The sequence below is a fragment of the Impatiens glandulifera genome, chromosome 1 (genome assembly GCF_907164915.1).
Source record: "Impatiens glandulifera chromosome 1, dImpGla2.1, whole genome shotgun sequence".
Lineage (NCBI taxonomy): Eukaryota > Viridiplantae > Streptophyta > Magnoliopsida > Ericales > Balsaminaceae > Impatiens > Impatiens glandulifera.
The window spans coordinates 27926379-27952121 of record NC_061862.1 but is presented as its reverse complement, the minus strand read 5'-3'; the positions used below and the strand labels follow the sequence as shown (position 1 = coordinate 27952121).

The following is a 25743-nucleotide window of genomic DNA, read 5'->3' as shown; positions in this document are numbered from 1 at the left end:
ATTATTTAATGATAAGTAGTAAATTATATAATATATAATAAAATATATAATTAAAATAAATAATAAAAAATAAATTTGATTTTATATTTTTTCGGTTTGTTTCATGTTGAAACTCAACTTGAAAATCAAATCAAAATTGTATTTAAATTTGAATTATTTAAAATTTAATTTAAAACTCGAAAATGAAATTAAATTCAGCTTATTCGAATTCGGTCAAATATTTGGTTCAAATAATTAAATATTAAACTCACATAATTGAATGGTTCAGATCGAGTAGATACTTATAAGTTGGAAGGTTCTAACTTCTAAATGTAAACCGGGTCAGAATGCTTATAGGTTGGACGGTTCCAAATGTAAACCCCTAAAGGGTGCTTGTTTTAATTTATTTGAATTTGGTCGAATAATTCTATTTAAATAATCAAATGTTGAACCCACCTAATTGGATGGATCAGATCGGGTCGGGTAAATACTTATAGGTTAGACCTTACAAATGTAAGCACTAACGATAAGCTTTTTGGTTTATTTGAATTCGGTGGGTCAATTCAAATAATCAAATATTAAAACACCTAATTGGATGAATCTAAACGGGTCGGGTAGATACTTACAGGTTAGACGGTTCCAAATGTAAACCCTAAGGTGCGCGTCGGAACTGAAACCGCTCCTTGCTCATTTACCTGCTCCGGGAAGCTGCGGCACTTATTTCTACCGGAAAACTCTTAGACGTTTCATTTTCCAGCGTTGGCAACTTGGCATAAAGATTGAGTTCCTTTTCACCTTTACCCAGAAACAATGGCAGGTACAGTATTTCATCTTTATTTAGGGAACAAATGGCACAGAATCTACAGATTCCTCTGAACGAATTAAACATTCTTCCATTCCTATTGCAGGTGGACAAACTGAGAGGGAAGATAAAATCTCCTTAGAGCTCAGTGAAGAAAATCTCCAAAGCATGGAAATAGGCATGACCTTTCGCGATTATGTATGTAAATTCTGTACTTCAACTCTTGTGGTTCACGACTGTTCACAATTTGATCATCTACTTGATTTTAAACCCTACAAGTTCGTGATCATTTATTGTATCTTTGATTCATGAGTTCCCATCAATTCTGATTTTTAAGACCTATGTTTTGATAAGAAATACTATTAACTAAATAAGTCAGATTGAACTCTATGGGATTAGCAAGGTTGTGGTGACTAGTGGAAGTGAATTTGTTGTTCTTCTAGTTAATACATTACCCAGTACAATGGAAAATCAACATGACATATCCAAATTTTTATTTTGACTTGGGAGGATTATTAATACTTATTGGAAGAAATCTGGTTTCACAAATTGAAATCCACATGGCAGGAAGAACACATAGTATAGTTTAGCAGAATATGAGAGATGAACAAGAGTAATCAACTTATCAAGAACGAGAAACACTTGAGAAATCAGTGGAATAGCGTGAGTAAGATTAACAAGTTCAAGTGAGTAGGTAATGTGGAAGCTAAAGCATCACATATCCGCATTTGGATGGATTGATAAATTTCTGCCAGTGGGCATTTTGATGTTTCAGCATTTCGATAGTATTTTGTTTTCTATCCAGATTCCTATGTTGCTCACAGTTATAGATTATTTCCAGTAGCACAATAAGTGTATTTTTAATTGATATATATTAAGTTTTATTTTTCGTGGGCAGAATGGAAGAATTAGTTCTATGGATTTCCATAAGACGGCAACTCATCTTGTGACTGCAAGTGATGAAGAATCTATTCGGCTCTATGATGTAGCCAATGCAACGTATGTTGGGGTATTACTATTGCTTGCTGTCTTCAATGACTCAATTGCCTCTTTTTTTTTTTCATTAATAGACACATTCAACATATTTATTTTATTCTTATCTATGGTTCTAGGTGCTTGAAGACTATCAACAGCAAAAAGTATGGGGTTGACCTAGTTTGCTTTACTTCTCAACCCACAACAGTTATATACTCGTCAAAGAATGGATGGGATGGTATGCAGGCATAAATAACTACATTTCCAGTTGCATGATTTTCATTAATTTTTTTAACTGGTTCAGAATCATTGAGGCTTCTATCTTTGCATGATAACAAGTACTTGCGGTACTTCAAAGGTCATCATGACAGGTAAGGTATCATGAGAATACCCTCTGACTAAAAAATATGAGTTGCAACTAAAAAATATGTTGGTTGAATATTGTGTCAGGGTTGTCTCACTTAGCACTCGGAATGAAAGCTTCATATCTGGTTCTCTCGACCGTACAGTTTTACTTTGGGATCAAAGATCTGAGAAGTGCCAGGTGGAGTAACCTTGCATTTGTACTCCACTTTGAATTAAGGTTTGACAAACTTTCTATGATGTTGCTACAATATAGGGTCTTTTACGGGTGCAAGGTAGGCCTGCAACAACTTATGACGATCAAGGGCTTGTCTTTGCAATTGCATTTGGTGGATATGTCAGACTGTTTGATACCCGCAAATATGAGAAGGTCAAGATAGTTTACATAATACCATTTGTAATGTTATTTTGCATATTACTATAGATTTCTCCATCCGCTCATTATAATTTTGAATCATGAAGGGCCCTTTTGAAATATTTTCTGTTGGAGGAGACATTTCGGACGCAAATGTTGTCAAATTTAGTAATGATGGGAGACTCATGCTATTGACTACTTCTGAGGGGAATATTCATGTACTTGATTCATTTCGTGGAACACTTGTGAGTTCTCGACATCACTCATCTTTGAGGAGAGGTGAAAAAAAGTGCAGCATTATTGTGATTTATCTAATTTCTCCTGTAATGTCATTTGTAGCTATCAACATTCAGTGTCAAGCCAGTTTTCAACGATTCCACATTGGAGGCATCGTTCAGTCCAGATGGAACATTTGTTATATCAGGTACTTTTAGCCATTTATAATCTCTATTGTAGTTAGAATAACTCAACCAGCTTTTCCTTTTGTTTTGCATATCCTTACTCTATGCTGGCCGTCTCCTCTAATAAGGCCGGAAAGAGGAATAAAAAGAAGAAAAGGTTCATAGACATCAACAATGATTATTAACATATGCTTATCATTTTTCACAGGTTCTGGCGATGGTTGTGTGTATGCATGGAGTGTTCGAAATAGAAAAGAGGTGTGATTATCCCCTATAATGTTCAATAAATGAAACTGCTATCTATCTTCTGTTCACATTACAATCTTCCTCTGCAAGAATTATTCATTGTTCAGTTGGTTAGCAAAAGTATGAAGAAAAAGGATAACTGTTTTTTCTTTTTGTGAAAAAGGATTACTAGTTAGTAGTTACTCTATCTTACCAGACTAAGACTAATAATGATCTCCATATCATCCTATACTTTTATCATTCTATAATAGTGACTGAAATCTCATTGGTATTCATAAATACAAGAAGTCTTGTGGTTAGAAATTTGTTAGATAAACACAACTTAAGGAGCTAACATATAAGAAGAGGAACAAATTTTAGGAGAAGTTTATGTTAAGACCCGCCAGGAATGAAATTTGGTACAGATTGGCATTTGCATCAATGCTCAATTTTCGAGTTGAATTAATGATTTCTTTTGTAATAACTAAAAACTGAAAGTTCAAAGAAAAGTGGGTCAGCTGTAGTCAGATTGGCTATCTATAAGGTAGTTCCTCTCATGAACTAACTTGATTACTGGGAATCTAGTTCAGAAATTGACTTCATAAAAAAATTGGTCTGAAATTCATTTTTGGGAAAGTCCATTTTTTTTAGTTTTGCTAGGGGGGAAGGGAATGGGGTAGGATTTGAACACAGCCAATTGTGCCAAAAAGTCTTATATTTATTGTGAAAATTGTTTCTACTTATGCAGGTAGCTTGTTGGAAAACTTGTGATAATTCACCCCCTGTCATAAAATGGGCTCCTGGAAATCTCATGTTTGTCACTGGTTCTTCTGAACTATCGTTTTGGGTTCCTGACTTATCTAAACTGGCAGCTTACGCAGGAAGAATATAGAAACATTTCATAACAAAAATTATTATTATTGCAGCTAATCATATAAGGTAGGTTACTTTCTTATGATATTATTATTATTTAACTTTGTCTTTGATGTATGTATTTTTTGTTTACAAATACTAGTTCTTGTAAATAGCTTCTTTTTTTCTGATTGAAGTTGTTCAATGCTATTAGAGTTATTTTGGATTGATTGAGTTGTTGTATGTTAATTCATCAAATGATTTATCAGATCAGGTTAGTAGATTCAAGGGACATCATAATCTTTGTCATTTTTTTAGCGAACTACATTGTTTACATTGTTCATTTATGTCCTATGGTGATGGAACTACATTGTTTACATTGTTCAGTTATGTCTTATGGTGATGGTGGTGTTTGGTAGGATGTATTAGACTATTAGGATAGTATACTTATACTAATAGTGAAATTATAAAAGTGTGGTTTGATTAATTTTATATGTACAGAAAAACCAATGGTATAACTTATCCCTGTTACAAGGCAGTATTCAAAATTTAATTTCTTTTTATTATTATTTTTATCTATTTTTTTTAATATTAAAATTTATTTAATTAATAAATAAAAATAATATTTTAATTTCAACATATTTTATAAATTTTATTATTTAAGAATTTTAATAATTAAAAAGTTAATTTATTTTTAATAAAAAAAATTAAGGTTAATTTTAAAATTAGTAGTATAAAATAATAAAAATATGAGTATTAATTATAATTATTTATTTTTATATAATATTATTAATTTAATAATAACATAATTATATTATTATTTATTTATTTGATATAATATTTAAACTAATTAAAATAAAATATAAATATTTAAAATATCAATAAATTTAACTAGGAATAATATTAAAGAAACAATTAACAAAAAATTAAAATAAATAAAAAAAATATTTTATTATTTTATTAAATTTTATACTATCTACCAAACACAAATTATAAACTTATACAATTTATATTATATCTTATACTTCCAACCAAACAATAATATTATATATAACTTATACTTTCTTATACCTCCTTACAATTTATACTTATATATATAGCTCGTAATAAACGTAGCTTATATGTATTAAATCCGTATTAAATTTATTCAATTCGTAATCTAATTTATTTTACTAAATAATACGGATTTTTATGGTTTGAATAATCCAAACTTAAAGTGTCAAACTTGAAATTCTTTAATAATATTTTTTTTTTATAATTAATTCATTTAATTTATATATATTTAATTAAAAAATTGAAAAGTGAATTAAGTATATTATATATATATATATATGAGGAATGATAATGCTATGCTTTTCTTTCTATTTGATCAAATCATATATAATATGATTGCCTTTTTCTATCGAAAAGGTCTAAAAATTATGAGCTTAAAATTTTTCTCTTAAGGGGAAATTCAAATCGAAGTAGACGGTGACCTAGAAGACGACTTTGCGAAGAGGATCACTGAGAAGAAGAAGACCACCGTGAACGTGAAGTCCTTTGCGAAGAAGACAACCTTATCCAAAATAAACAATCAAGCTATGAATAACTTGTCGAAATTGGTCATTAAGATTTGTCATGTTTCTTTTATAGCTATTATTGATAGCTTTTTTGAATTAATTCATAACTGTTTTAAAAAACTTATAAACACTTCAATTATCAAGACTCAACTGAAATCGCGAAATAAACGAACCGCGAACAAGACGATCATGTTTGAGAATATTTTTCCCCGTGAATATTTTTCATGAACATGACTATGTTCGGGAATAAATGGTCTTGAACATTACAATGTTCGGGAAAAATATTTCCGAACATGGTCATATTCGAAAAGAAATGATCCCGAAAATTTTAAGTAATCTATGAAACAATCAACTTATGAATAAACAACCGATGAACAACATTGTTGCAGCCTTATCAAAAAAAAATCAATCTATGAATAACAGGCAAAAACTGTTCTTACAAAGCAAGAACATTAAGATTTGTCATGTTTCTTCTGCAACTGTTATGGATAGCTTTTCTGAATTCATTCATAACAATTTTTAAAAACTTATAAGCATCTTAATTATCAAGAAACTCATCTGAAATCGTGAAATACACGAATATATCTTCATTAAAAAACTCAAATATCTTATAATTCATGGTCTGAAAGTACCATTTATGAAGTTGCGTAAGAAAGAATGAAGAAGAAAATCGAAGTCGCAGAAGAACGATTACAAACCGTTCGAAACCTAAAAAAAAATGGAAAGTACCATTTATGAAGTTGCGTAAGAAGAATGAAGAGGGAATAAAAAATTTAAAAATATTTTTCCATAGTGTCTACTAGGTGGGTGTCTCTAAAAATAAAAATATTCAATCTCAATTAAATTTGAAATATTCCATCCGAATAAGACAGATTTGAATCGGGTTTAATTTTGAATCTCGAATTAATTCATTGAATGCTATCTAACCCAAGTGATTAGAATGTAATGATCACTTTATAATATTATGATATTGCTTATTGTGAATGATACATACATAATTTTAAAAAAATATTTAATTTAAAAATAAAGTAGATATTCAGTCAATAGTTTAATACAAATTTATAACAAAAATTAAAATTAGAAATGTGAACGGAAAGACTAGCTAAAGCCTAAAGGTATTTAGGGAGGATAATTAAATTGCTCATGGAGTTCCACATTGAAAGAGCAAAGAAATAAAAATCTTCCATTTTTCTCTCTAATAGGAATGATCCACACATTAGTAATGCTAAAATTATAAAAGTAAATTTGTATGATTTTAAATTTAAATAATAAGCTTTTACAAATTTAAAAATAATTTTAATGTAAAATTTTATACAATTTTACATAAAAAAAGCAAATTTATATTTATAAATAAAAAAATTTTATTATAAAAAATTATTATAATGAATTTTAATATCATTTACTTATTTTTTTTTTTAATTTTAATAATTATATATATAAATGATAATAATACAATTTTTTGAATGATTTTAAATTTTGATTTGGACTGGCATCTTAGAATTCATTTGCATTCGCCCCGTAGTTAAGCCCAGGACCACGATCTCCTAAACATAAATTATAATATTTATTTGTTTCTTTTCAGCCCAGCCCACTCTAAGAAAATAAAAATAAAAAAGTACGAGTTCTTTCTCTCTCCATTCTTCCTTCTTACACTAGTATCATCAGAAAAACAAAAATTTGATCTAGATTCTTGCCCCAGGTCGCGATTCGATCTTCTTCATTCCTGTCTCTCAATCTCAGATCTCAATTCGTCAACGGGGAACGGTTTGCAGGCTGAATTATTATGAGGAATGGAATCATCTGACTGTATACGCAACTTTTGCACCAATCATCAACTATCTTGATCTGGTTAGTAATTCTTGTTGAAGAATCTCTAATTGCTCCAGTAAGATGATTCTTCATGCTTCTTTTCGTTCTTGAACATATTTTCATTTGTATGAGAGGGTCTAAGTCAGACCTACCTACTCGGAATTGAAAGATCCACACAAACGATCGAATATATTTTACTTTCAAACCTAGATCTGGAAAATTCACAACTGTAAGAGAAATGTCCTGTTTAGCGATCTCACTCCAGCCAGTTAACGGTTTCGATATCCTACTTCAGACACGTGAATGGTTCCCTCCTGCAAGAGCCCTAGTAGCTTTAAAGGCTTTTAGAGAGACTCGTATCGCTTTCGCCTCTGGTAAACATCATTTCTCAGAGGATGGCGATACTTCCCTTGGAGACGATCCGCTTGCTGCATCAAGTGGACAAGTTATTGTAGGAGTTGAAAGCCGTTATCGAGTTGTTTATCGATTGGTAAATTCCATATATGTATTAGCTGTTACTACGGTGGACGAGGATAATAGTGTCAACAATGTTTTTGAATGTATTAGCGTTGTTAATCAGGCTGTCAGTGTGATTGTTACGGCATGTAGAGGCGTTGATGTAACGCCGGAGAAACTTGGGAAGAAGTATGCTGAGATTTACATGGCGTTTGATATTGTTCTTCGCGGTGTTAGCAGTATTAGGCTTGCGGCAATGCTGGCAACTATGCATGGGGAGAGTATAGCTAAGATGGTACATTCTGGAATTGATTCTGAAAATAAAATTAGAGGAGCTGATAATTGGACTAGTTTGGAAGTTCATTCGTTAGAGCACCAGGCTGGAATGGAGGCATTTTCGCGTGCTAGTTTCGAGCTCCCGCCTGAAACTCTGGAGGCTGGCGATGAAGTGGCTGTAACACTAGCCCCGATTTCTCAAGGAACGCTTGTTGAACAAGATCAACCTCAGAAGGCAGACGAAGAAGAGGGCGAGAAGGATCCATTTGCTGCAAGTGAGGCTCTTAACAAGCCGGAGGAACAGCTTGTTGGTGGATTCAAGAAAGATAAGGATGCTTCTGCTAATGATTTGTCGAAAGCATTGGCTGAGCTTGAAATTACCACTTTACCCCCTCCTGCCGCCACTGAATCGACCCACATTGGTGTTGAAGGGTTTGAAGGGGATTACGGTGGTATAGATTTCGGTAATGAAGCATCCACTCTTGCTGAAGATTTCGAAGGAATGAACCAAGCCTGGGGAGGTGGATTGGATGCATCTGAATTTGTTGATGGGCCGAAGAAAGTCGCGAAATCTCAAGGCCTTGGCGGGCTTGAATTGTTACAAACAAGCGAACCACCTCCACCAACAGCAACTGCTCCGGCTGGAGCGCTCGAAAACATTTTGGTCAGCAAGACTGAAATGAAAGGACCGGAGATGTATATAACCGAAGAAATCAGCGCAGAGTTCCGCGAATCGTTACTGGCGAGAGTCGGGTTAATGGGTGTAGTCTATTTGAAAACATTGCTCCCGAAATCTTCCGACAAAGAAACCGAATTCTCCTTCAAGCTTGATGCTACAAGTGGAGTTAAGAGGGTGGTTATGGAAAGCTCCAAATTAAGCAGCCTTGGAAATGGGTTGTTTCACGTTAGAACCCCGCCATCAGAGGAGCCGATAACAATCATGAAATATAGTTTGCTTCCGCGTTTAACTCCGTTGCCTCTCCGTGTTCGGCTTGTGAAACGTCACAGTGGGACTTTGCTGTCGATTATGATACAGTATATATCAAACCCGGATTTGTCTTTCCCACTTACAGATGTTTCGTTTATTCTTAAACTACCTGTGGATCCTACTCTGCTGAATGTTTCCCCAAAAGCTGTGTTGAATCGGTCTGAGAGAGAATTGAGATGGCAGGTGGATGAGATTTCTCCGAAAAGTGTCCCTGGTAAATTGAGGGCTAGAATGCCTATTGATAGTAGTGAAGATGATAACGAAGAAGAGATTGAGGTTGTTTGTCAAGTGAAATTCTCGATCCAAGGTTCGAAAACTTTGTCTGGAGTTAGTATTGTTCCTGCTTCCGAGGGTAAAACTGATTTTTACCTGAAGGATCACAAGTATTTTTCTGGGGTGTATATGTGCAATTGAGTTGAAATTGGGATATCTTTCTTTCCTCTTTGTCAAGGCTATTATTGTTCTCTGAATTGTTTTGTCTCTTTTTCTTTGCTGTTGTTTCTCATCCCATTACTTCTTGTTTATCAACATTATTCATCTGTGTCTTGTTTTTCTGAAACTAAACATGTATAACAACACCCTTAGTGATAATTTGAGTTTTTTTTATCGAGTTGATGATTACATGATTCTGGTTTAGGATTGGGTTGTTCTAATGGCTGAAATATTACTATAGTTGTATGGTTATACCCTTGTTTAGGATTTTGGCTTTGTTCTAGATTTGGGCAAGGGTTTCATGTGAGTGAACAGCCCCACCTCCCATTTGTGGTTGAGAGGTACTGTTGCTATCTATCTATCTATATATCTATTAGCTTTGCCATTAACTAGTTGATAATTCAGATAATGTCATCTATAGTCTGCTAATAAGATGTCACGGGTGATGCATATACCAGATTAAACGATAAAGAGAAGATAGATCTATCCTCATAAGTTTTGTTTCTCGATGTTGACATTACAGAAAACACTTATAAGTTGGGCATGTGGTTGCACATGTTCATAGGCCCTAATGGATTCCCCTCTTTTGTATTTACACAAGGATGAGAATTGACAAGTTTAGCAAATGACCATTTTATCCTTACAGTTATTAGTAGTTTCTACTGGAAGGAAGAGTGGGGGGCAACCTCAAGCTGTCTATAAAATGGCTGCAGCTTCATTTCAAACATATATTTCATAACTCTCTCTCTCTTATTTGATTCTACAATGGCAATGAAGAAGATATCATTAGGCACTTTCATGCTGTGTTTTGCTGCTTTGATGGTTTTCTTCCTGGCTGAAAATCTGCAGGCAAGTGATTTAGTCGCAGCAGCAGCACCTGCAGGGGACAACCAACTGGTAATTGACTAAATCTTAATTCTTGTTTATTATAGAAATTGTCTGTCTTCTTTTGATCTCTTGAAATAGTATTAGTTATTTTTGTAGCATGGTGCATCGGAAGGTAGCTTACGACCAGAAGGTGCGTATTAATAATAAAGAAAATCATTTATGTAGTTACAAAAAATGGATGTATATTAATTGGTTGACGGTTAGCAGAGTGTGGGGGACGATGTTTGGGAAGGTGTTCGAAAACAGCATACAAAAAACCGTGTTTGTTCTTCTGTAACAAGTGCTGTGCCAAGTGCCTTTGTGTGCCTCCGGGGACTTATGGAAACAAGCAACTTTGTCCTTGTTATAATAACTGGAAGACCCAGACTGGAGGCCCCAAATGCCCTTAAAATTACCAGCCAAAAAATTACTATTTTCTAAGTCGAAAATGGGTAGCTCCAAGTATTATTATTATTATTATTATTATTACTATTATTATTATTTATGTGATTCTTGAAATAACTAGTTTCATCTCATTGGTCAAATTCATCAAGGTCATCAAAAACAACAATCTATCATAAAAAAAAATAATTAATTGTTTGGATCTAAAACTTCATCAAAATTAAAATTGCGTTAAAATTTTAACCTTTTGCTGAGAAATTGATGCAATTTTTAGCTCGACAAAACTGAAAAGAGAACTGGGACTAGAACTGGACCTCGAATCATCTGTCCATGCTAAATCAAAAAATATATCGAATTGGTAGGTTAATTTCTTAAAATAAAATATCGGTTTGATATTTAACTTTCTAAATCGAACAAATATTAATTTCAATATTAACTTACTAAATTAAAAAAATATACCGGTTCGACAATTTAACTTTTCAAATTAAAAAAAAATATCGGCTTAACACGTTATCATATAATAATATATTTTGTGTAAAAAACATAGAAAAAAAATTTGGAATTACAATTTCAAACTAAAAAGAGTAATTAAAAATTATAAAAATACACTAGTTTGAATTTCATTGGAATTATAATTTCAATTTCAATTCTTAATATTAAATGTTCTACCAAATTTAGAAATTGAAATTGTACTCCCAATTTCATAGTTACTGTATTGAAAACTATCACCCTAAGAATAAAAATAAAATAATAACGACCATAATAGAACGCAAAACAATAGAGAAAGTAAGAAATAAAGAAACAGCGATATAATTTTTTTACCCAAGTTCGGACCAACAATGTCATACGTCTTGTTGGAGAATCAATTAAATAGAGTTAATTATAATAGGAATTATAAACTCTAAATATCTATATTTGTTCTAGGTTTTAGTCTCACACTCTCCTCTCGTTTACAATGTATATATATGTTTTTAGAATTCATAATTAGGGTAAAGATTATGTGATAACTTTGACATCACCGTTATATTATCTCGTGACGATTTAATTGACATTTTCATAATAATACAATTTAATTGATATCTTCGCAATTATTTGATTTCATGCTTTTTTGAATCCACAAATAATCGCACCTATCTTCTTTCCCCCCTTTGTACCTAACATTGAAGCACGCCAAATTAGGCCTCAAAACCTTATGCCTAATTCCAAAGTTATCAAACACACACCCGGAGCGTTAAGAAAGATAATTAGAAACACTTAGATTTGGATTTAAGTTTGAATAAATTTTTTTTCTTTTGTTAAATATCTTATTAGAATGTTTTTTTAATTATGGAACTAATTCTTAAATTCGAAAGCTACGTATAAAATTTAATTAGTAAATAATAAAAACGAAACCAACAAAATCAATACATCATATCTAAATATTAATTGTAAGAACAATTTTAAAAATTAAAATTTACAATAGACTAATCCAACAATAAGTCTATTCCAACAATCATACAATATGTTGAGAATTAGTCTAATGACTCATTTGAGTTTCTAAACGATGAGCGTTAAAATAGAGTAATCAGATTGAACTAATGAAATAGTGTCGGAAGAATTTTTATCAAATGTTTTGAACAGTAATTGAAATTATCCTTAACTGATGGTTGATAAACAACACCTAAAAATATAATACCAAATGATAATATCATATACATATATGACTTAAATGGTGAGAAATCCGCAAAGATCAATTTAAATAATTCATTATTAAAAATATAAAAAATAACTCTAGATTCGATATTTTTGTCTCATTTACTGTTAAAAATGGGACGAACACGGACTCAAAAAAGGATCACCAACACAATTCGAGGGTATGAGCAACAAACGACCCACCAACAATTAAAAATATTTATTTGAATAACAAAAATCTGAAATAAAAAAATTAATTTGGATAAATAAGATATCGCACCGAATAAAAATACATCACAGTGAAAAATTAAATAAAACACTCCTAGGTTAGAAAAGTTATTGAATGAGTAAGGAAAGAATGTGACACGAGGAATAACTAGGGTTATGTTATATAACCCTAGAATAAGCTGACAACATCTATTCTAAATTGACAAATGAATAACCTAGATTAATTCAAGAAGTAAAATTATTTTTTAATTAAATGAAGAAAAAAAAATATATATAAAAGGAATGTAGTAAATCCCATCAAAATAATATATGGGTAAGAATCGACTTAAGAAACTAAAATGTCACGGTTCGATAACTATGATTACGGTGTTATGCGTCAATCAAAAAAAATATATATATGTAAGTTCATTATTTCTCTCTCAAGTTCTTCTCTCTTTCTTTCTCATCTATCACTACTATATTCCTCTTATTTCAACCCTTCTCCATCTCAAATGTAGGTCATAGTATACAATTAAGATTTCTTAATCTTCATCATCTCATATTCCACTCTACTCAACAACAAAATCAAGGTATCGTTCTAACTTTTAAGCTAGGGTTAACCCAACTTTATATCACTAGTATTAGAGCTACAATCCTTGCCATTCAATCTAGTCGGATTTTGATTTCTGATTTGAACCAGATTCACAAATCCTTGCATATATTTGTTGTGGTGTTGTCCGCAACCTTGCATCTACTCAGGTTCGATCCGTTGGCATCGCCTTAGACAAAATGGCAGAAACTCAAAGAGATAACGAGGTGAACAAGATGCGTAATAAAATTTTCACTCAAAAATAGACGATTTGGGCAGGAATAATCAAAATAGAAACGATCAAGGTTGGAATGATCAAGATAGAAAGATCAGCACTATCAGCCACCAACAAGATTAACAAAGATGGATTTTCAAAATTTAACGAGATTGGATTTATGAAGTGGATTTTTTTTTTCAAGTTGATCGCACACTAGAGGAAACACAAATTGAAAATACACAAGGGGACACCTAACATGAATAGCTCGCTGCTGTTTTGCTCTCATATACATCACATACTTCTTAATAGGGTTATGATATGAGAGGAATTGAAACATTGTGTTTAATTTTTTTTTATCCTAGTGATTTTGACGATGATTGGATGATTGAAAAACTTGAAGCAAATAGCAATAGTGAAAGAGTGACATAAATTATATTGATGTTCTTTATAAGCTACCCGATCTAAATGAGGCATACTCAATTAAAGGTTATCTGAATGGTCTGAAAGTGGAAATTGTGAATATATTACGCATTAAAAAATCAACAACTCTAAACGAACCAATGGGAATGACAAGATTATAAAAATAAACAAACAAAATGCTAGAAAATCAAAGACAAAACTATGATTTAAAATCTACCTGGGTTAAATTGTTTTCACAAAAATTAATATAACACAATAATAAAAGCTGAGTATGTATACCACTACTATTAAAACTGAGATCTACGACTTTTGAAGTATAATATTTATCAATAATTGAATCTGAGTCTATATTTGAAGTAAATTCTCTCTTAACGTAGATGATTATATAATTTATTAAAATATTTTCTTCTATTTTATTACGAAAACTTGTTTAACATGTTTCACAGCAGAAAATATTCGATTTATCGTTGATTTAAAATTAAACGTATAAACTTATCAATCAAATGAAATTGTTTTATTATTTTTTTTTTTAAATAAACTTCAAGACAAATTTTTTTATGACAAATTATTCAAATTTAAAATGTTGTAGTTGACTCTCGATTCGATGCATTTTCTCTTTTATTATTATATAATAATGATATAATTTTTAGTGGTGGGCTATCAAGATTATTTTATTATTATATAATTTTAAATACAATTTTTCTCAATCCCACTTTACTTTCTATGTAAAAAAAATTCTGCATATACATCATGAGCCTTATTGAGCTCTCTCACCCCGGTTATACTCTCTCCATATATTTTTTTTTTTCATATCAGCCTTATTATATTATTATATAATAAATATGGTCACTTGGGCTACAACCCACAGAGGGTTGAATGTGACTCGACCCATATGCAAGACTCTATGCTTGATTTCTTAGTTCGTCGAGGGTACTTAGCTAATAAAGGGATATGATACTTTCAATATCGAGAACAATACCTTATGGGTATCGAAATTCCACTAGAGGAACCACATATTTTGTGGTTATATCGTTTCAAAAGACCTCTCTACTATATGAAAGTCTTTTCGTGAGTAGTGTAGATTTTTGGTAGGCAATGACCCATCTGTCAACTTCTGTGATGATATTTGGTGTAGTATCATAAGTTTCGCATTGTCATTCCCAACCATCGTTTTGTCTGCGATCCGTAGAAATGTTTCGATCAAGGACATGTTTGATTAACGTTCAAATAGTTTCACGAGTAGAATCAGATATAGGAGGTTAAAGATAAATATGTAACTTTACATGAAACGATGTTGCACTTAGTAGGTCACAATGCGGTGATTCTTTTTTCGCATAATATCTTATGTTGACAAGATATTGATTCTTTAAGATTAGTAATTGTTACACATTATTTACAGATATTTTCCCATATGACATCGTATAAGAGAAGTTATGAGATTCTAAATTCCCTTAAAAATCTCATTTTTTAGATGGAGTGTCATGCATGGAGGGATAATGACGAATGATAAATGCATAAGAAATGGTACATTATGATTAATCGTTGCAAAATATGTTTTCTAAGGGGTGGAGATGACATCTCACTTTCTTTTGCATTACAAAAGAGTGATTGTGTGGTAAAAGTCAGCTTAAGAGACCAAAATGTCATGTGTTTAATTCCATCTGAAAGCGCTTTGAGTTGAAGCAGGGGGTGTCATGGTTGTGGGGTGTCATGCTAGTTCTCCTTAATTACAAAAACAAATGAGTGATTGCGATTTGGAGCCTACTTTAAAAATATGATTGATATTGAGTGAGTGATGTTTTAGTCAATCGTTGGTTGTTGGGATGATTAGATAGAAACTACTTGTTTGGATTGAGTAGATGAGTCCTTATCCTGATTATTTCATGGTGAACTATTTGGCTCGAAAGGAACCGTATGACGTTCAATGACCGCGGTCGACCAATGCATTTAATCTTCTTGAGGATCTTTGAGACCGTTAATATTATATTTTATGTTATGTTTGTTTATTGGTGAAATTTTTTTATTTATGTTTTCATTGTTTCTCTCAAATGATTAATCTCGTTGTCTTTGAGAGTGTTTGATAACAATGTGAACACTCATATTTTTATATTGCTTTTTTTGTTATGCTTAAATGACTATCATTTATATCATATTGCTTGAATTTTTTTCCAAATAAAAGGAACCACATCTTTTGTAAATCAAACAACATTAATAGAAACTTTAATCGAGCATCAACTTCAAATGTCACCGCAAACAAACTGTTGGATCAAAAGACACATGCCGAGAAACATAAACTAAACTAATGTTTTTATTGTGATGATAAATGGGAATATGGACATATATGTAAAGCTTGTGCAATTGCTATGCACATTGGATTGATTGATCTTGGTTATGTGAAAGACCAAGAAATATACTATGAGAAAATAGTGGGGACAGGAGAATTGTTGACAATCAAAAAATTACAAAAGTTTAATACAATAAAAGTACAAGGAATAGTGTGCAACAATGATGTATATGTGTTAATTGATTCATGAAGCACACATAATTTATCAATGTGGTAAGAAGAGTTGAGTTATGTTTATCTAAAACTGATCAATTAAAGATTTTCAAAAATTAGTTATGAAACAAAACCTTCACTGTTGTGCAATCAAAGAAATCTTGATGCTCAATGGTATGACAATAGAAAAGGTAATTAAAAAAGTATTGAATAGCAATGCTAAGTATTATTGAAGAATGAAACAAGGAGTTGAAACTTTATTCTATCATTGCTTCATCTCTAAAAATTTATTAAGATGGACAATTACAAAAATTATTAGTTGAATCTGAAGAATTAGTTGTTCCAAAAACTAACAGTGTTGCCTCCAGCAAGACCTTGATCATAAGACCTGTTTAAAAGAATAAGATCTGCTTAAAACAATGGACAAAAATTATCAATTTATGATCATACAAATATCCAGCACTTTAGAAAACTAAAATGGAACACATGGTGGATGAAAAGTTAGAAACTAGAGTTATTCATAAGAGTTATCGTCCATTCTCATCACTGGTGGTGTTGGTAAAGAAGAAGGATCACAATTGGAGGTTATGTATCGACTATAAAAACTTAATGAGGTAACTATTAAAGACATATTTCTCATTCCTTTAATGAAAAAACTTATGATAAGTTACATGATAACTTGATTTAAGATCTAATTATCATCAAATTCGAATGAAGGACACTATAAATTTATGGTAATACTATATTTGGGCTCACCGATGTTCATTCAACTTTTCAAAGATTGATGAACGAAATTTTCAAACCCCACTTAAGAAAATTTGTTCTAATGTTTTTTTTAATGAAATTCTGATTTATAGCAAGAATTGGAAAGAACATTTGAGATATTTAAGATCTAATTATCATCAAATTTCATTTTTTATATATTGAAGGATAATATATTGTTGATAAAACACTTTAAATGTACATTTGTTTGTCTGTAAGTAGACTACTTTGGACAAATAATTTCGAAAAATAGAGCAGTAGTTGATTTGTCTAAAATCAAAGCTATCAAAGTTTGGCCTACTCAGAATCTAGAGTAACTACGAGGATTTTTGGGATTGACAGAGTATTATTGAAGATTCGTTAAGAACTATAGATCAATTGCAATGCCATTAACGAAATTGCTTAAAAAGAGAAATTTATGTGGAATGAAGAAGCTACTCATACTTTTGAAGAACAGGCCATGATGAAACCTGATTTAGCTATGCTAGATTTTATTGAATGATGTGTGATTAAAACAGATGCAAGCAAAATGGAATGGGGGCAGTTTTGATATAGAAGGGACAACATTCAATTAAAAATGGAGAAGCTATTTATAGTTTAAACCTTTCACTCTCAAGACATATCATTAAGTTCTCAAACATTTGTTAGAACAAAAAGTTAATCTCTCAAGTCAAGAGAAAAGGCTTTACAAGTTATTTGGATTTGAATTGTCGGTTCAATACAAAAGGTAAGGAGAATAAAGTAGATGATGCTCTTTGAAGGATCAATTCATTTGGCTCATGTTAGGCACTTTCTCAATTTTCTTCAAAATGTAAAAATTGCAAAAATATGGCAGAGTGACTTGTGAAACCTTATAACTCGGCTCCAAATAGATCAAAATAGTGTCAAAGATTTCTTAGATTAATGGACAACTTAAAAAAGATGGGCAGAATTGTAGTTGGGGCGAAGGAAGAATTGAGAAAATATATCATCTCTATTGTGCATAAGGCAGTGGAAGGTCATTCACAGGTGATGATAACTGTTCAGAAGTTGTGACAAACTTATTTTTGGAAAGGAATGATAAAAAAATATACGAGAATTGTACAAAATTGTTTAGAATGTCACAACAGAAATATGAACACCATGGACTTAAAAGGTCTCCTACAACCCTTGGATATTTCGAAGACAATTTAGAGTGATATCTTAATAGATTTCATATAAGACTACTCAAGTCCCATGCACATTCAATCATTCTAGTGGTGGTGAATATATTATCGATAATGGCACACTTTTTGAGTTTAGGACACTCATTTTCAACAAATAGTGGCACAATTACTCAAAGCTGAGCTCACATTATAGACATCCTAACTTTCACTCATAACCCTTGAATCAATTCTATTTTTAGATAATATTTTTAAATTTCATGGGATGTTATTGGCTATTGTTAGCCTTCAATATAGTTTTTGTCGGCACATTTTGGAAAGAATTGGCAAATGAATAACATAGATTAATTTAGCAAGCTATATAATTAATTAGCTTTTAATTAAATGGAGAGAGAAAGAGAATAAAAGGAATGAAATACTATTCTTATTCTAAGGGCTTGTTCGGGCCAGGTTATTTAAATAACCTGGAAAAAGAGAAAAATGATTATTAGTAATAATGGGTGATAATTTTGAGAAAATAATGATGTTTTTTGGTAAAAAGACTTAAAAGATATTGATATATATAAATAAAATAAATAATTATAATTTAAAATAAAGGGTATTTTAGTATTTTGGTTAATGACTTGATTGATTTGAAGGATGAAAGAGGGAGTGAAGTGACAATTGATTTGGTTGAGTTATTTTGAAAACCCAAATACGAACAAAGCCTAAGAATTCTATTTCTCACATGTAGGTCATAATCTACAATTAAAATTTCTTGTTCTTCATCATCTCATATTCTGCTCAATTCAATGAAACTAAGATTCTCGTTTTAACTCTCAAGCTAGAGTTAACTCAAGTTTATAACAGAATATTTTTCAATTTTTTAAAATATTTTTTCTAAAGAGAGAAAAAAAAAATAATACTATACAAAATTATTTTCTAACTTTATTTTATAAAAAATTAATTCTCATTAAATTCAAATAGAGTTATTTAAGAAATTAATTTGTAAATAATATAAGATAACATCTACAAAATCAAAACAAACAATTGATGATCTATATATTAAATTGTATAAATAATTTATAAAAATAAAACTCTCAATAGACTAGATTCAACAATCAAACAATTTGTTGAGAGTCTTCCAAAGACGAACTCAGTTAAATTCATAAACAATGAGTGTCGAAGTATAGTAAGGCGAACGAACCAATGAAACCGTGTCGAAAAAATCTCTACAAAATTTTGTAGGCGTCAATTTAAATTATTCTTAACTGATGATTGATAAATTACGCCGAAAATTGTCTTACCAAATGAAAATAGACTATCTACATATATGACCGAAATAATAAGAAATCCACACAAATTATAAGAGAATACTTGTAATAGGTCCTTCATATGAAAGATCAAATTCAATAATTTTTTATTGAAAAATGATAAATAAATATACTCTAGATCTGATTATTTAATCTATTTTGCTGCTAAGAAGGAGATGAACACAGACTCTAGAAAGAATCACCAGCACAATCGAATGATATAAACAACAAACGACCCATAATGATTAATAGTATTATTATAACTATAAAAATTTAAGACAAAAAACCAATCCAGTTAAACAGGATATCGAGTCGAACAAAACGCAATATCAACTCAAATTTAAGTGATGAAAATAAAAACGAGTCATCCTCATATGCTAAAAAAAGTCATAAAAAAGTTTAAAAAATATTAAATTTCCAACTTTTTTTTTAATTTATTTTTTAGAGAGAAACTAAAATTATTAAGATGCATTTTTTTAAATTAAAACGTTAATTTAAATGAAATAATATTTTAAAAAATATAAATTAAAAAAAAAATTCCAAAAGAGTTGAGCATTTTCAAATCTTATTAATTTTATGTTTTTAAATTTTTTATCCATAAAGTGCTGCGAATTAAGGATAAAAAACACATCAGTGACGTCTCTATCAAATAATATAAATATATATAAATAAAAGATGGAAAAGTAAAAAAGAAAAAGTTTATTTACAAATAATGGGTTAAATAAGACAACTAAAATATTAAAGTTGTAAGGATATTGACAAGGCAATGGAATCAAAAGACAGCTAAAGTAGTAAATAGTAAACTAGTCAAATTACAATGTTGCCCTCTCTTTCTCTTGCATGACCCATTTCTTAAACTCGTGATTCAATTTAAAATTTATACTACAAACAAAAATAATAAATTAAAATAAAAGTGCAAAATTATGATAGGACTTTTGTTCTCACTCAACAACTCCTATTTTTATAAGAGAAAAAAGTACTATTATAAATTTGACAAAAAAAAAATAAAATAAAAAATTTGATGAAACTCAAATGTAATTTCATGTTTATAAAGAAATTAAGGTTGTATAAACCAACTCCAAAATTAATAGAACCACAAAATTGATCTACTGACTGATTTTGATTAATATTAAAATATATAATTGGGTGGCAACCAAAAACTTATATGTACCATTCAAAAAAAAAAATTTATTTAAACAATAATAGTAGATTTTTCTTAAAATTAAATTGATATGCAAGTTTTCATTATTTTTTTTAATTGCTGCTGCTATTTTTAAAGGAAATTTTAGACCTTTAATTGTTTAGTCGTGACAAATAAGAAGGATTGGGCAAATAAACCGGAAAACGATAATCGAATCGATAATTTATCGATTTCATTTTATCTGTTTATCGATTAATCGGTTCTAACCGTTCTAGTTAACTGAGTTTTTACTGGTTAAACGATACAGTTTTTGGTTTAACTATTATTAAATCAATAATAATTTAATTATACAGTTTTATTTTATAATTTATATTAGTTATTTTTTTTAAATATTAGATATATTATAAATAATATTTAATAATTTATATATATTAATTTTTTTTAAATTTTAAATCATAATTTTTATAGAATTAATTAAAAAAAAATAATTTATATAAATATTAATTAAAAAATTAAAAAATTAAAAAATTTTAAAATATTTTATATTCTTACAATAAAATAATATAATATAATATAATATATTATAATAAAATAAAAAATATTTAATAAATTAAATATTTAATTAAAAAATTTGAATTATCGGTTCCCGTCGGGAATCGGGAACAAGGAACCAGTAGAATCAGAACCGATAAAACCAATAATAATATTGTTCGGTTAACCGATTTATAAAATAAGAGATAAAACCGGACTTAATCATAATCAATTAACCGGTTAAACAACCGATTGAACACCCTAAAAACGATTTTTTAACTGATCAATAAATAGAAACTGAAAGTTGAATATTTTCATTAATTGAAGTGTACATTATTATTTTGAATGCTTAAACAGATAAAATTAAGTCTTAAAGAATCTATCATGATATTTTTGGTAATTAGGTGTTGGGGGTATTAATAAATTAATTGAAAGTGGTTGGTTAGGCATATAAAAAGTGGTTTAAAGTTTTGGATGTTTCTTGAATTTACTTGAGCCTTTGTCAAAGCATGACAAAATAAAATACCAAAATTTGGACTAACTTGTTGTGAAAAAGAACAAAAAAGGGCCTTTGGACGTTTGTTTTACTTTTTTTTCTTTTTCTGTAGACCACCTTGGTTTTTTCTTGTGACAGACAAAACTTAGAGAGAGAAAAAAGATGACATTTTTGTTTGTTTGTTTTGGCTTGGCGTGGCTTTGTTAGGACATGTTTGGAGCCAAGCTAAGTGTAGAGATCTGAGAATATCTTTTATGGTCTTTGGCCTGCCATGATTCCTTCCCCTCTCTCTCCCCTATCCTATGTCATGACAAACAAAAACAAGCTCACCCAGAAACAGACATGACAGACCGACAGACAGACTTGGACTCGTCTTTCTACAAATTCCATATTCTTCTTCTGATACAAATGGTGAAGCCCAACAAATTACTAACGACAAACAACTACAATAACAAGCCATTATTACAATTCTTTCAAAAACCAATCTTCTTTCTTTACTTCATATCATCTCGGATCCTTCTCTCTATCCATCATCCAGGAGATCAGAAACTGCTGAGGGTCGATCTATCATCTAATCTCAATTGGGTTTTCGGAGAATCGGAAAACCCTTTGCCCAATCTTGCTTTGTTAGGTGAGTTCATCTGTAAATGAAAAAACTTTAATCGTCTTCTTCCTTGATTTCTTTGTTACAACTTACAACTACTAACCCATGTTTCTGTAACCTGTAGAAATTTCTTGATTTGTTGATGGCAACTATGTTTCAAGACGATGGTTCATCTTCTGTAACTTCATCGTCTCTTCAAGGACATACCATGATTTCCTCTGCCTCACCTAACCCATCATCGCCATATCCATGGCTCAAAGAGCTTAAATCTGAAGAACGAGGTCTCTATTTGATCCATCTCTTACTAGCCTGTGCTAATCATGTTGCTTCAAGCAGCTTTGAGAACGCTAATATCATCCTTGATCAAATCTCCCAACTCGCGTCCCCAACTGGCGATCCAATGCAGCGAATCGCTGCTTATTTCTCAGAAGCATTAGCACAAAAGATTCTAAAATCATGGCCTGGAATCTACAAAGCCCTCCATTCAACTAAGATGAGCATTGTTTCAGAACAAATACACGCAAACAAACTGTTCGTTGACATGTTTCCATTCTTAAAAGTCTCTTTCGTGGTCACGAACCAAGCGATTATTGAGGCTATGGAAGGGGAGAAAATGGTTCATGTCATCGATCTTAACGCAGCCGAACCTGCCCAATGGCGAGCCCTTCTCCGTGACTTGAGTGCTCGCCCGGAAGGCCCTCCTCACTTGAGAATAACCGGAATTCATCAACAGAAAGAGGTTTTAGAACAAATGGCTCATGTCTTGATTAGTGAAGCAGAGAAATTGGACGTGCCTTTTCAGTTCAATCCCATTATAGTTACTAGTTTGGAGAATCTTGATTTCGAGAAGCTTTCGGTTAAGACAGGGGAAGCCTTAGCAATTAGCTCTGTTCTACAACTACACACCCTTTTGGCCAGTGAAGACGAAATAGGAAAGAAATCTCCTCCCGGTCCAAGAAATGACTCGGCTTCTTCGATCCCATCTTCGAAAGTCGATAGCTTTCTCCGATCATTATGCGGGTTGTCGCCAAAGGTTATGGTAATAACAGAGCAGGACTCAAACCACAACGGGTCTTTAATGGAGAGGATGCTGGAATCATTGCATTTCTATGCAGCTTTATTCGATTGCTTGGAATCTACATTGACTAGAACATCTGTGGAGAGGTTGAAGGTGGAGAAGATGATGTTAGGGGAAGAGATAAAGGATATTATAGCAAACCAAGGATTTGAGAGGAAGAAAAGGCACGAGAAGATGGAGAAGTGGTTTCAAAGGATGGAAATTGCAGGTTTTGGTAATGCACCATTGAGTTATTATGGGATGTTGCAAGCAAAGAGGATGATGATTCAGAATCATGGTTGCGATGGTTATAAGATTAAGGAAGATAATAATGGTTGTCTTGTTGTTTGCTGGCAGGATAGATCCCTTTTCTCAGTATCTGCTTGGAGGTGTAGAAGATGAAACTTCTATTTATAATACCCTTTTTTTTGGTTGTTAACATTCTGTATGAATATATTTTCCTACTTTTGAAATATCCAGCTTGTGTGGATTCTTTCAAGATCAAAATCTAGTGGAACTTTGATGATTGTTCTTAAATTTGAAAGGGTTTATAAATCTAGGCAATGTCAATGTCAAGTGAAAAAAATAGACAAGAATTAACTATTTCTTATATATTATTTGAATTAAGTAGAGCATATCTTACTTCAAAAGTTGAAAAGTAAAGTTTTTATTTCGGTACAACCAAAGAAAAAAAAAACTTTTGAAGGTATTTTCAAATAATACAGAAATGGTCGCCAGACTTGAAAAGATTATGCCCGACATGAAAATGAAGTTTACTTTTAATTTTTAAATTGTTCATGAGAATAAGATGAATTTAAGCTTTCAAATAATAACACAATACACCTTATCTTATTATTATTTATTTTATATCAAACTTTCTCTTATTTCCTATGTCATGACACTAATGTCACTGAAAGACTACACACCATATTATTAAAATTTGTAAGTTTTTTTAAAAAAAAAAAAAAAATCAATCATAATAATAAAAATAAAAATCTAATTCACCCTCTTTTAATCGTATTAATTAATTAAAATATATTATTTTATCATTATATATTAATATCTTTTAAATCTTTATAATAAAAATTTAATACAAAATTTTTCAATACCTATTAAAAAAAGTCTCTACTCTACAAAATTTTGATTTTATTTAAAAATTGATTCCTTGCATTTTATCCAATTATTTTTCAATTCTTAGACATATATTTAAATTTAATATTTTAAATTTCAAAATATTAAATAAACGTCGTCATTATGTCGAAGATGGTGAAAAACGGTAGCTAAGAGCTTCTCCAACCGGACTGCAAACGCAGCTCCATTTTTTGTTCCAACCGAACGACAAACCTACCTGCAAAATGAGAACATAAATTCTCTTTCTAAAAATAAACGCATATATGCGTAGTTAGTATTCAAACTGCATAATTTTTTTATAAAAAGTTAATTCAGTCTTTGAAATATATATCTATATTAATTTAAATATTAAACTTATTTAAATGAATTATTTGAACAATTTATTGGTCTTTTAATTTTTAATTTTAAGATAAAAGGTTATAATATTTTTTAAATATTTAATTAAATCATTAAATTATATTATATTTAAAATTTTATCTAATTTATTTTATATTTATATTTTATTTTATATTTTTATGTTATATTTTATAACTTAAATTTTATAAATTATAAATTTATAATTTTAAACAATATGAATAATCATAGAAAATACATTAAAAAAACAACCATTATCGTTACATAATAAATATTACAATAATTAAAAAGTACAACATAAATAATACAATAATTAAAATTGCTCACAAATAATAGAAATGAACGATAGATAATAATTAATAATATGGTAAATTAGCACCACTTCCTCCAAGATTATTGAAATAGTCCGAAAATGTAGCCGGGGTGGAAGGATCTGGTTGACTTTCATTTTGAGCTATTTCTTTCATAATTTGAGCTTGTTGAGCCCGAATAAATGCGCGCACATTTGGATCTTCTATTTTACTCAAATCTTGTCTTAAGGTCTTGTTGTCTTCCTTACTCTTTTTCAACTCATAACGTTTCTTTTGCATATCTAATTGAGTTTGCATATGATCATTTGCCCTTTTTATTTCTTCGGCAATTTTTTTTGTTTATGTTATGTGTACGTGTACTAAGTGTTTTTTTATTAATAATGTTTGTTTTAATATAATATGTTTGTTTATTTAAATGTATTATTGAATTATTTTGTTGTTTATGAATTATTGATATATATATTTAATTTTATTTTAATATTATTAAATGAATGAGAAAAGATTGGGGTTAAATATGTAAAGTTGATAAATATATAGATAATATTAATAAGGTTAAAAAGTTAGTGTAAGAAATGAATAT

General features: G+C 30.5%; 3 protein-coding genes and 1 long non-coding RNA gene across 4 annotated transcripts; all 4 read left to right on the top strand.

The window, feature by feature from the left end:
- Positions 1–605: 605 nt before the first annotated feature.
- LOC124921241 (protein ANTHESIS POMOTING FACTOR 1) lies at positions 606–4216 on the top strand. The gene is made up of 11 exons (XM_047461868.1): positions 606–796; positions 888–979; positions 1680–1780; positions 1894–1994; positions 2061–2127; positions 2207–2300; positions 2376–2489; positions 2582–2719; positions 2814–2898; positions 3084–3133; positions 3849–4216. The coding sequence occupies exons 1-11, from the start codon at positions 790–792 to the stop codon at positions 3990–3992; spliced, it is 993 nt and encodes a 330-aa protein (XP_047317824.1). The 5' UTR covers positions 606–789; the 3' UTR covers positions 3993–4216.
- A 2944-nt stretch (positions 4217–7160) lies between these two features.
- Positions 7161–9677, top strand: LOC124921240. The gene has a single exon (XM_047461867.1). The coding sequence runs from the start codon at positions 7559–7561 to the stop codon at positions 9452–9454; it is 1896 nt and encodes a 631-aa protein (XP_047317823.1). The 5' UTR covers positions 7161–7558; the 3' UTR covers positions 9455–9677.
- A 281-nt stretch (positions 9678–9958) lies between these two features.
- On the top strand, positions 9959–10721 carry LOC124921242. Its single transcript, XR_007097655.1, has 2 exons — positions 9959–10490; positions 10568–10721. It is a non-coding gene; the product is annotated as an uncharacterized LOC124921242 (long non-coding RNA).
- An 11248-nt stretch (positions 10722–21969) lies between these two features.
- On the top strand, positions 21970–23801 carry LOC124921237 (scarecrow-like protein 3). The gene is made up of 2 exons (XM_047461865.1): positions 21970–22337; positions 22435–23801. The coding sequence occupies exon 2, from the start codon at positions 22453–22455 to the stop codon at positions 23767–23769; it is 1317 nt and encodes a 438-aa protein (XP_047317821.1). The 5' UTR covers positions 21970–22337; positions 22435–22452; the 3' UTR covers positions 23770–23801.
- Positions 23802–25743: the final 1942 nt, after the last annotated feature.

Excerpts from the sequence above, each read along its gene's own strand:
- LOC124921241 (XM_047461868.1), top strand. Across the intron at positions 2,899-3,083 it reads TGGAACATTTGTTATATCAG|GTTCTGGCGATGGTTGTGTG; the intron begins GTACTTTTAGCC and ends CATTTTTCACAG. Across the intron at positions 3,134-3,848 it reads GTGTTCGAAATAGAAAAGAG|GTAGCTTGTTGGAAAACTTG; the intron begins GTGTGATTATCC and ends CTACTTATGCAG.
- LOC124921240 (XM_047461867.1), top strand. The coding sequence starts at position 7,559 with ATGTCCTGTTTAGCGATCTCACTCCAGCCAGTTAACGGTTTCGATATC.
- LOC124921237 (XM_047461865.1), top strand. The coding sequence starts at position 22,453 with ATGGCAACTATGTTTCAAGACGATGGTTCATCTTCTGTAACTTCATCG.